Source organism: Myotis nattereri (genome assembly GCF_964212035.1).
Source record: "Myotis nattereri genome assembly, chromosome: 9".
NCBI classification, from domain to species: Eukaryota; Metazoa; Chordata; class Mammalia; order Chiroptera; family Vespertilionidae; genus Myotis; species Myotis nattereri.
In genome coordinates this window covers 2,489,353-2,500,711 of record NC_138084.1, presented here as the reverse complement: position 1 = coordinate 2,500,711, position 11,359 = coordinate 2,489,353, and the positions used below count along the sequence as shown (strand labels likewise).

Genomic DNA, 11,359 nt, shown 5'->3' with positions numbered 1-11,359 from the left:
TGGCGCTCAAACCAGGTCCTCTGAGTCGCCAGACTAAGGACAGCGCCGTGACCAGCTGGCCGCCGTGGAAGGGACGGGGCGGAGCGATCCCGCACCCGGAGAGCAGTGGGCAGGTGTCTCGCTTGGGGAGAGGGTGAGAATGCCCCGTAGGACGGCCCTGTCCTGAAAGGTGGAATATTCACCTCGAGGGAAGCTCGAAGGTGTGTAGGTGCCCACGGGAGCTGGGCAGGCGAAACCAGACTCTGTTGTCTACGTTTTGCCTCTTGGTTCCACGTTGACCTTCAGCTCCCGCGCTGCGATGCTGGCCTGGCCTTGGCACCTCCCCCCTGTTTGCGAGGGCACCTCCCCCCCGTCCGCGAGGGCACCTCCCCCCTGTCCGCGAGGGCACCTCCCCCGTCCGCGAGGGCACCTCCCCCTGTCCGCGAGGGCACCTCCCCCCGTCCGCGAGGGCACCTCCCCCCTGTCCGCGAGGGCACCTCCCCCCGTCCGCGAGGGCACCTCCCCCCTGTCCGCGAGGGCACCTCCCCCGTCCGCGAGGGCACCTCCCCCTGTCCGCGAGGGCACCTCCCCCCTGTCCGCGAGGGCACCTCCCCCCTATCCGCGAGGGCACCTCCCCCCGTACGCGAGGGGACCTCCCCCCGTCCGTGAGGGCACCTCCCCCCGTCCGCGAGGGCACCTCCCCCCTATCCGCGAGGGCACCTCCCCCCGTACGCGAGGGGACCTCCCCCCGTCCGTGAGGGCACCTCCCCCTGTCCGCGAGGGCACCTCCCCCCTGTCCGCGAGGGCACCTCCCCCGTCCGCGAGGGCACCTCCCCCTGTCCGCGAGGGCACCTCTGTCCGCGAGGGCACCTCCCCCCGTCCGCGAGGGCACCTCCCCCCGTCCGCGAGGGCACCTCCCCCCTATCCGCGAGGGCACCTCCCCCCTGTCCGCGAGGGCACCTCCCCCCTGTCCGCGAGGGCACCTCCCCCTGTCCGCGAGGGCACCTCCCCCCTATCCGCGAGGGCACCTCCCCCTGTCCGCGAGGGCACCGCCCCCCGTCCGCGAGGGCACCTCCCCCCTGTCCGCGAGGGCACTGGCGGGACTGGGGGAGGGAAGGGCTCCTCTTCCCCTCGGAAGCCCTGGTTGCTTCTGGCTCGCGCGCCAATATCTGCCAGCCTCGCAGGTGCCGGGGCCACGGGCCACCAGGTGGCGCCCTGCTCCAGCTGCACCTGGAGCTGGTTCTCCCAACCGGCTGAGGCCGGCCAGGTCCTCCTGTCCAGGATGCTGCCTAGGCCAGGCCTTGCACGCGGGCAACGCGGCTCCCTACCTCTGTGCACCTGGCCCTCCGCCTTGTTTACTGATGCCCTGGACCGTTTTCCCAAAGCCCCCTGGCGTGGGCTCTGTACCCACAGCGGTGCCCAGCTCCCTCCCACAGCTCATCCACTTTGGCTCTTCTCCCCAGAGGGTCGGTTCGCATGACCTGCCACGCCTCGTGCCCTAATCACACACTCCAGGCCTCCTGCACACAGAGCTGCCACTCTTGGCGCACCTGCCCACCAGCCGTGGCTCACCTGTGCCAGGAGGGTTGTTTACAGGCCTCTGGTTTTCAGTTAATTTGTTGTTAATTTTTATCACCTCTGTATGTGCCCCTCTTGCCACTTTCAAGATTTGCTCTTCATCTTTAGCTTTCAATAATTTGACTGTGATGTGTGTTGTGTAGGTGTGGCCTTGTTTTTTATTTTATTTTTATGTATATTTTACTGATTTCAGAGAGGAAGGGAGAGGGAGAGAAACATCAATGATGAGAGAAAATCATTGATCAGCTGCCTCCTGCACGCCCCTTACTGGGGATCGAGCCCACAACCCCCGCATGTGCCCTTGACGGGAATCGAACCTGAGACCCTTCATTCCACAGGCTGAGGCTCTATCCACTGAGCCAAACTGGCTAGGGCAGTGTGGCTCTTTTTTATAAATATATATATTGGTTTGAGAAAGAAGAAGCATCGTTTGTTGTTGAGTTATTATGCATTTCTATATGTGCCCTGACCTGAGATCAAACCCATAACCTTGGCGTATTGGAACAAAGTTCTACCCGACTGACCTACCTGGCCAGGGCCGCCTTTCTTTCTTTCTTTTTTGTGTGTGGAGTATCTTTAAGAAATCTTTCTCTGCCCAGCCAGTGTGGCTCAGTGATTGAGCGTGGACCTATGAACCAGGAAGTCATGGTTCAATTTCCGGTCAGGGCACATGCCTGGGTTTTGGGTTCAATCCCCAGTAGAAGGTGTGCAGATGGCAGCCAATCAACGATTCTCATCATTGATGTTTCTCTCTCTCCCTAACCCTTCCTCTCTCTGAAATCAATAAAAAAATATAATCAATAATGTAGCCCTATCGCTGGACGTGCTAGTGCCTTTCTGATGCCCAGGCATTGTGCAGGAGAAAGCAGAGTGCCTCTAGATGTTTTTCTTCCCTTCTTTCCTCTGCTAGGCAGGCAGAACGGGGGCTGTTCACCTGAGTCCACTCGGGGCCTGAGGGTTGAGGCTGCACCGTGACTTTGATGAGCTCCAGTTCCTAGTGAGCAGCCCTCCTGAGCTCTCGCCTGAAAGCCCTGTGTCCCCGGCCCCCGCCCCCCGCCCCCCGCCGGCCCCGGGTTCTAATCGTGATAAGCCTGCCAACCATTCCGTTCTGCTTTACAGAGGTTTGAGGCTGGGCTTTTTATAGCCTCTGTCCCTACACAGCTCCAGAATTCAGTAAACATCTCGAGGAGAAGTCATGTGGCGTGCTTCCGGCTCCTCCGCGTCCCCTCTCGTGTCCCTCCAGCAGTGAGACCACGAAGCTCAGCTGACTTCCCTGTTCCCTGGCGCAGCCCTCCGTGGGGGCCATGCCTGCCTCTAGCTCCAGCCCGGAACCAGCAGGTGCCCCGGGGCCAAGCCTGCTGGTGGTCGGGCGGGCACCGGGCTGGGCCTCTCCTCCTTTAGAGCTTAGGCCCCAGCCTGCCTCACTGAGCAGTTTCCTGAGGCTTCTTAAAGAGACGGCATTTGTATCTGATCTGCTTTTTCTACTTCCCCATCCCCGTACCATCAGCCGGCAGCAACTCCACCCGACTACAAGCCTGTCGGCACTTTTAAAGTGTTTACTTTCTCTCTCGCTTTGAAAGCTGACTGTTCCTAAGGAATCAATTTACGTCGTATCTTAAAAACATACTCCTACTGCTAAACAACAGAAAAACAACAGAAACCCAAACCATGTTATGCCACAGCCCCCGTGACCGTGACCGTGCTGTGGGGAGAACACATGTGCGTACAGCCTCCCACGGTATCTGCCGAGCGCTGGTTCCAGGACCCCCCCGCGCCCCCCCCCTCCCCCCCCCGCAAACGCCAATCCCAGGGATGCTCATCCCCTTCTGTACGATGGCATAGTGTTTGCACGGAGCCTACGCGCTCCTGTGGACTGTGTCATTGCTGGATTGCTTATGATACCTCAGCGATGCGAATGCTGTGTCAACAGTTGTTACCCTGTATTGTTTAGGGAATAAGAACAAGAAAAAAGTCTGCCTGTTCAATGTGGTCAGGCACGATAGGCCTAAGGACGTAATACCCTCAGCAACAATTATCGTATCCCCCCCCCACACACACACACACACACTGTTTTTCATCTGCAGTTGGTTCGAACTATGGATGCGGAACCCATGAATAGGGAGGACTGACTGTAGTTGAGGATTTGAAATACATGAGTGGGGTAGGATTATGGCAATTTATTTTGTAAAATGTTTCTGAAATATTAGAGTCTATGAGAAGGACATAAACAAATGTCGGTTGTCAAGGGGGGAGGGGCAGAACCGGGGGCGGAGATGCAGGCGTGGGAAGATAGGCTGCGTAACTCGTTTCACACGTGAACTGTGTGCATGTGGGCCCCCCGGTTCCCCTCTGTCCCTCGGCAGTGAGGCCATGAGCTCAGCTGGCCGTGTCCTGGCTGCCGCCCTGCCCTCTGCCTGGGCAGTGCAGGGAAGTGCACGTCTCAGGGACTCAGGGCCACAAAGGGCCGTCAGTGTTCTGAGGAAACAGGCATTGGGTTGCACTCGCTGGCTTCCAACGGAAGAGAACAGTCCAGCCCTGATGTGGAGGCACAGAGAATTGCCTTTCAGGATCTTAACAAGCAAAGGGATTGTACTTCTGCAAGATCCTTTATGAAAAGATCAGCTATTAATTATTTTTTGTATCGAAGGGATAGTAGGTGTAGATGGCGGCTTTGTTAGGACTTTTTAGATCACTTTTTCTGACTATAGGATATGGATCTTAGATGATGTGTTTGGGCACTGTACCTTTTTAAAAAATGTTTTGCTTTGAGAGAGGAAAGGAGAGGGAGAGAAATATGGGTCGGCTGCCTCCTGCATGCCCCCTTCTGGGATGGACGAGTGCCCTGACCGGGAGTCCAGCGGGTGGCCTCTGGTGCAGGGGACAACACTCAACCACTGAGCCACACCGGCCGGCTGCACCTTTTCTTTTTAGATGTTAGTGCTGACAGCACAGCAGGTTATTGCCGGCGGTCTCTCCTCACAGCGTTATTCTAGGCTTCCACCCGGGGGTCAGCACACGACGGCCGGGCAAATCCGGCCTGAGCACCCGAGCTGGGATCCGCTGGCTTTGCATCCTCAAGCTAAGAATAGAACGACCTTTTTACATCGTTGAAAACAATTTTATGACACATGCAAATATGAAATTCAAATTTCACATCCTAAAATAGTGTCGCCGGAGCACAGCTGTGTGCATCCGTTCCTGCGTCAGCTGTGGCTGCTTTCCTGCATAACGTCGCGTCGCTGCAGCAGACCCCCTGGCCCTCAAACTGAAAATACTTACTCCCTGGCCCCTCACCAGAGGACCTTGTGCTGGTGCCTACGGATAACAAGTCTCACGGAGCCCCTTCCTGGGGGGTGGACTGACGAACGGCCCTGCCTGCAGCCAAGCCTTTTGCCAGGAGACTTGAGTGCTGCTTTCCCTCTGACCCTGGCACAGTCACAGGGCCTGCTTTGGCCAACGGGAGTCAGAGAGACACAACACAAGCAGAGGCTTGACATGGCCTTGCTCGCGGGGGCTTGTTCGCCTGCTCCTCGGCCACTGTCATGTGAACAGACTCAGCTAGTCACGGACGGGTCATGTGAACCTGAGTGAACAGCCCCGTCATCCCGGCGGAGGCAGCCCGGGTTAGCCAAGAGCCACGGGGCCGGGGCCATCACGCTGCCTGGCTGACCCACAGCTGACCAGACTCACGAGCGCGCCCAGCAGAAATCGCCCGACTCGGCCAGGCCGCCTGAACCGCCTCAAGAGCCGCGTGACCGTTTGTGGCTGTCTGCGCTGAATCCGGTGGCGGCTCCTCACACGCTGTTCTGGCAACAGACAACCGAGACCCTGGGCACACGGATTTAAAAACTGTCTTTTGCCAACACAGGCTAAGGAACATGTCTGCTCTGCTGAGGGCAGTTCAGGGACCTGACGGGGCAGAGTCTGAAGGAAGCACAGAAGTCTGGGCTCCAGGGGTGGGGCGGGGTGGGGCATCATTTTGAATTCCTCCAAAAATATCGTGTATGCATAACGGGACTCGATAAACTGTATTATGTGTGTATGCTCTGTGGCCCGAGCTGCCCACGGGGCGAGGCTGGGACTTGGCCTGCCTCCTACCAGGAAGGGGAGCGATCTAGACTGACAGACACCACCATTTCTGGAAAAACTTCCATTTATTCCCTATTTATAAAACGTAAGAAACAGAAAGGGCCTTGGGCACAGAATCTCAAGGTCCCAGGCGTGGCCAGTCAGCAGCACAGAAACACCCCTCTTTGTCGCCTGGTCCTTAGTATGTGGAGCAGAGCGCAGATGCGGGGAGTTCCCACGGATAAAGCTGAGGGCCCTGTGAGCAGAGGGGGGAGGAGCGGGCAGAGCCGAGAGGGGCCCGGGGGCTATGCATGGCCTGGAGTCTGCACCGGAACCTGAGTTTGCAAGAGGGAGGATCTTGCTTCTCGGCTGCTGGACACAACTGGCCTGAGCCTGTCCGCTGCGTCCCGGGCCCGGGGCCATCGTCCCCCTCGCAGATCCACATGTGGCCCCTGCCAGGCAGGAGGCACCCATCAGTGTGACGCGTCACCTTCGGACTTGCGTGAACTCCTTGCGCAGCCACACGGAGTCCTGGTAGAAGCGAGGGTCGCCCAGTCTCACGGCCGTGCGTTTGTAGAAGTAACAGTATAACACCGCCGCTGGGGGCGAGAGGAGGAGGCCGGGCCCCTGAGGACCTGCTTCAGCGAGAATGGAGCCCCAGGAGGCTGCAGCCTCCTCCTGACGCCCAGGGACTCCCCGCAGCGCGGGCAGCGGCCCCGTTGTTGGTGTGGCTGTCCCCCGCCCCCCACCAGCTGTGGGGGCTCACAAGCCAGGGCCCAGGCCCTCACCGCCAGAGCTGCGGGGGACCGCGGGGGCCTGAGGCTGCCGCCCTTACCTAGCCTCTGGGACACAAACAGCGTTTGAAGCCCCTCTGTCCACACAAAGCGGTTGGAGTCTTTCCAGCGTAAGTTCTGCAGGAGACAGGAAGGTCAATGGCCAGGAGCGGCCCTAAGGCCTCCAACTGGGTGAGCTGCAGAGTGGCCGCTGGTTTAAAGTCAGGCTGATCTCACCCTCTTTCCACAGCCCCCAGTGGGGGTCCTCAGAGGTGCCTCAAGCGCCCTTTTTTGCTGTGAAGCAAATCTCCTTTGAACGCTGAGGGAGGAGGTGTGAACTACACTGGTGATACCCTCAGCCCACAGCCCCGCCCCGGACAAAGGCCACACTAGCAGCCTCGGGGCACTGCGTCCTTGAAAAGCTCCGGCTCAGGCTGTCAGAGGAGGGCTCGGGCACCGCGGCATAACCACGGGCTTCCCAGGACACGGCCAGGACCCAGAGCAGGGACCAGCTTCTCTAGGAAGCGCCTGCGGCCTGGCACAGCCGGCTCCCCCCGCCTCCCCCACCGAGAAGGTGGCTTCAGTGCCAAGGTGACCAAACACCCGGAGGCTGTAATGCGCCCTCAGAAGGCGACTTGAGAAACCCTGGGACACCCGAGGGAGGAAGCCGGTGAGGCGGAAGGAACCGGGAACCACGAACACTGCGTCGGCTCTGCGCCCATCGAGCGCCGAGGAGGCACCTGGCGTCGGCTCTCCTGGGGTGATGGTGGCGCGGGGGCCAGAGGCACAGACGGGCAAGCAGCACTCTGGAGTGGCTCTTTCCCGTGAGACACCGGGGCCTATAAATTCCCTGGGTCAACACCCACCCAAACAGATGAGATTCAACTTCCCGTTTTGGACCCAGGAGACCTGTTTGGGGCGAAGGTGAACTGAATGTTCCAGAAGCTGGTCTCCAACACGGAAGGTCGGGCAAAAGTGCCTCAGAGACTCACATCCCTTCCCCTTTCTGATCCAGGGTCCGGGCGATGTGCGAGAATGATGCCGCCCCCGAGGAAAGCTATTCCTGGCCCTTTAAGGATTCAGAGGTTCGCAGCTCCCCGCTTACCATGACCCAGACGTGGAGGGCGATGCTGAGGGCGAAGTACACGGCCGTCAGGACGATCGTCCCCTTGAACTTATGGAACAGAAGGCTGACCAGGCCGGCCTGGAAGACGAACGTGTTGAAGAACATGAGGAAGATGATGATGATGTTGAAGAGGATCGCGATGTCCTGGATGCTGCAGGCAAATGCAACAAAGCACAGCCATGGGGCGGCCGTGAGGGCCGAGCTGCGCTGGGTCCCAAGGGGCACCCAGACGCTGTCCTTCCCCTGTGACCCCGTCCTCCGAAGCCCCCCCGAGGGAGCATGCGCTCTGGGCCCCAAATGAGATGAAGCTGAGGCTCCCACTGGCCACGCAGCTAGTTGCAGCCACAGACAAGGCGTCCTGCTGACACGCTTCCCTCCAGGAGCCTCTGGGCGCTGTGCGCAGCTAGTCCCTCCCTCTGTCCAGAGCCGCCATGCCGGGCACACAGCCGGGCACACAGCCGGGCACACAGCCTGTCCGAGCAGACGCTCCCATCCAGACGGCAAAGCGCCTGCTGACCTTTGCACGGCTGTCCCTCAGGGCCGCCCACGTCTCAGTTCAGGTGTCCCTCTTCACAAAGACTCCCTTCCGCGCCGTTAGCCAAAGGGGCCCTTCCCTCCCGCGCCTCCCCAGCTACTGCATGTCCACTGCAGGACACATCACTAGCTGAAATGACCCTTTTAAAATACGTATATTCCCTCTCCACCAGAAGGGAACTCCACGGGAGCAGGAGGTCGGGGTGGCCACTGTGATGAGCGCGCCGTCTGCAGGCCAGGGCACTGCTGCATGGAGGACGGTCACGCCTAGGACTGCACTTTCCCCCGGAACGGCCTCGTGGAGTCTCCACATGTTATTGTGAAGGGAAATGCCGACGGCTTCCATCGTGCGAGAGTCACGTATTTTAGGAATACAATTGCCCTTTAGCGTGCCATCTTGCCATCCTCCTCATGGCCACAGGAGGCAGTATTTCTGCTCACAGATGCAGAAAGTGACAGGGTTAGCAGTCGGACCCGTGTCTATGTGAACCGCTCCCGTCTCCCAGGCCCTTGTCAGAGGGACAGAAGCAGGACCTGTGGCGTCTCCCTGGTCCTCGTACTTCCTTCCCCAGATTCCCTATTAGTCACTCTTAAGGCCTGACTGTCCCGGCCTCACGCTGCGTGTTGCTGGCTGGCAGTCCCACCCACTGAACTCACATGAACAGCACCAGCTGGATGACGGGCACCGCGCGGAGCAGCTCCGAGAAGGAGTTGACAAAGAGGTCATAGGTCAGCAGCAGGAGCTGCAGGCAGAGCACCAGGCTGTAGCCGCTGGCCTGCAGCATCTTCCTCTGCTCTCGGCCGCCGAGGGCGCATTCCACGTCCCCCAGGAAGCACCCGCCTCGCCCGGCGCCCAGGGAGAAGAAGCAGAGCTGTTTCTTTTACTCTAAGACAAGAACCTGTTGGGGCAAAAAAAAAAAAAAAAAAAAAAGGTGGTTAAAAGTTCATGAATACAATGACTATTTCCCGAGGACCTAAAGGGTGTCCCAAAATTCACGCAAGAAGTAATTTTGATAGAAAACACAGGTTTATAATTAAAAATTGTAAATTTTTGATGGGTTCGTAAAGTATACAGTATAGAGTTATGTATGGAATAGCATATCGGGTAAATGGCTTCCACGGCTTTGCTGGCACATACGCACTCTTTTGTTATTGCCTGAGCAGCCGCATTTTTGAAGAAGAATGGTCCGATGATGCCTCCAGCCAAAATTCACACCAAACAGTGACACGTTGTGGATGCATTTGTTTCTCAATAATCACTCGTGGATTTTCTGAGCCCCAAATGCGACAATTTTGTCGATTAACCAAGCCATCAAGATGAAAATGAGCCTCATTGAAATTCAGCCACATTTATGCAAAATGGTCATGGAAAATTTCAATACACCCTGTATTATGGGCCAGGCACCACGCTAGGTGCTTGGACACAGCAGTGGACAAAACCACCCCCACCAACAAACCCCGGGGAGGCACTCCCTCCGGGCACCTCACCCTACCCTTCCCCCGTGCTCCATGCTGGGAACCTGGACACTCAGAACTCTTCCAACCACTTTGAGGCCAAAGGGCTCCAGGAGCACACGAGTGTCTGGTCGCGTAATAATACCGACTCTAATACTGATACTTACTGCGGCTGCAATCCTTTACATGTGTGCTGGGACCAGTCTAAGCACTCCTATTGCTTAAATCTCACGAAGTAGAAGATACTCCCCATTTTACAGATGGGACAACGGAGGTCCAGAGAGATGAACTAACCTGTCCAAGGTCACACTGCTAGTAAGCGGCAGAGCTGGGATCCGGATCCAGGCAGTCTGGTCTGGGTGCTCTCACCTATTGCACAAAGCGGTCTCTTACATTACTGACAGGCCGATATGGAACCAGGCGGGAACACGTTGGCCCAGGAGAAGTGGGAAGTGGCGCAGGCAGAAAAAGCGGAGAGGAGACGGTGTCTCCCGCAGAACTGCGTGTAAGCTTATGGGAGCCACACAGTGGGCACCAGGGAATGGAAGCTGGGCCTTTATTTCCATACTAGAGGCCCAGTGCACGAAATGCGGGGGTCCCTCAGCCCAGCCTGTGCCCTCTCGTAGTCCGGGAGCCCTCAGGGGATGTCCGCACTGCGCTCACCAGCCATGTGCCCGGCTCAGGGCTTCTGGCTGAGCGGTGCTCCCCCTGTGGGAGGACGCTGACAACCAGAGGGCAGCTCCTATGCTGAGTGTCTGCCCCTGGTGGTCAGTGCATGTCATAGCAACCGGCTGTTCTGCTCTCCTCTCCGGTTGATTTGCTTAATAGCCTTTTATTATATAGGAGGATATGACAAGACCCAGAAGTTGCTCTGGGGGTGTCCTGTGACCACTCTATCTGGATTAAATTTATGGACAAATTTCAAAATGCTTTGAGGTGGCCCAGCCGCAGTGGCTCAGTGGTTAAGCTTCGACCTATGAACCAGGAGGTCATGGCTTGATTCCTGGTCAGGGCACAGGCCCGGGTTGCGGGCTGAATCTCCAGTGTGGGGCGGGCAGGAGGCAGCCGATTGGTTATTGTGTCATCATTGATGTTTCTCTCTCTCCCTCCCTGAAATCAATAAAAATATATTTTTTTAAAGTGTTTTGAGGTGTTAGAGATTGAGATTGAATCAACATCTGTAAAATGCTTTACAATGTACAACTCTTTCCAGACTTACTACTTTGTTTCACCCCACACCGCCTGCGCAGCAGCTGCTGGCGGGCGTGTACCCGCATCTCAGAGGCTGAGGGGTCAGGAGCCTCGCCCAGCTCGCCTGCTGAAGGCCCGCCTGCTGCGGGCGGGAACGTGGTTTCTCTGCGCCCAGCTTCCTCCTTCAGCAGATACTGGTAGTCATCGCGTACTTACCAGCACCCAGGCAGCTCCCTCTACCCCTGCAGCTCCTCTGCAAGGCGGGAAAGCACGATCCCCATCCTGCAGGTCAGCGTTCAGGTCACCGGCCAGCGGGCAGGGGAGTGGAGCCGGGGTGCCGCCGCCCGCCGGCTCCCTTTGCCCCAGGGCACGCCCCCTCGCCTCCCCGAAGCCGCTTTAACAACGGGGCTGCCTCGGCGAGAAGCCAAAACCCAAACAACAACAAGGCGCCGACTTCCGGACACTTTCTCTGCTAGTCCTCAAGCAGCGCACCTCCAGCCCCAACGTCGGTTGTCATGGAGACACCGTCCTGGCTTCCGGAAACCGGTTCAAATTCCGGAAGTGGAGGCGGAGGTTTCCTCGGCCCGCTCTGTGGACGGCCCGGTGGCCATGTTGGGGGCCCCGCTTTCCTGGGCCCGCCCCTCCGCGTGGCCTT

The 11,359-nt window shown here is 58.2% G+C and overlaps 1 protein-coding gene across 3 annotated transcripts; it reads right to left on the bottom strand.

The window, feature by feature from the left end:
* Positions 1 to 5,695: 5,695 nt before the first annotated feature.
* On the bottom strand, positions 5,696 to 11,212 carry TMEM138 (transmembrane protein 138). 3 transcript variants are annotated; one of them, XM_081099899.1, is made up of 6 exons: positions 10,921 to 11,212; positions 9,808 to 9,882; positions 8,716 to 8,957; positions 7,504 to 7,668; positions 6,461 to 6,536; positions 5,696 to 6,224 (listed from the first exon to the last, which is right to left on the bottom strand). In XM_081099899.1, the coding sequence occupies exons 4-6, from the start codon at positions 7,627 to 7,629 to the stop codon at positions 6,112 to 6,114; spliced, it is 315 nt and encodes a 104-aa protein (XP_080956025.1). In that variant the 5' UTR covers positions 7,630 to 7,668; positions 8,716 to 8,957; positions 9,808 to 9,882; positions 10,921 to 11,212; the 3' UTR covers positions 5,696 to 6,111. The 3 variants fall into 3 exon arrangements, with proteins under 3 accessions (XP_080956025.1, XP_080956024.1, XP_080956023.1); XM_081099898.1 differs by having other exon boundaries at positions 7,504 to 8,491; positions 10,921 to 11,206; XM_081099897.1 differs by having other exon boundaries at positions 7,504 to 7,675; positions 10,921 to 11,206.
* Between the last annotated feature and the right edge of the window lie 147 nt (positions 11,213 to 11,359).

Excerpts from the sequence above, each read along its gene's own strand:
- TMEM138 (XM_081099897.1), bottom strand. The coding sequence starts at position 8,843 with ATGCTGCAGGCCAGCGGCTACAGCCTGGTGCTCTGCCTGCAGCTCCTG. Across the intron at positions 7,676-8,715 it reads ATCCAGCTGGTGCTGTTCAT|CATCCAGGACATCGCGATCC; the intron begins GTGAGTTCAGTG and ends ATTTGCCTGCAG. Across the intron at positions 6,537-7,503 it reads CCCTCCACGTCTGGGTCATG|AACTTACGCTGGAAAGACTC; the intron begins GTAAGCGGGGAG and ends TGTCTCCTGCAG.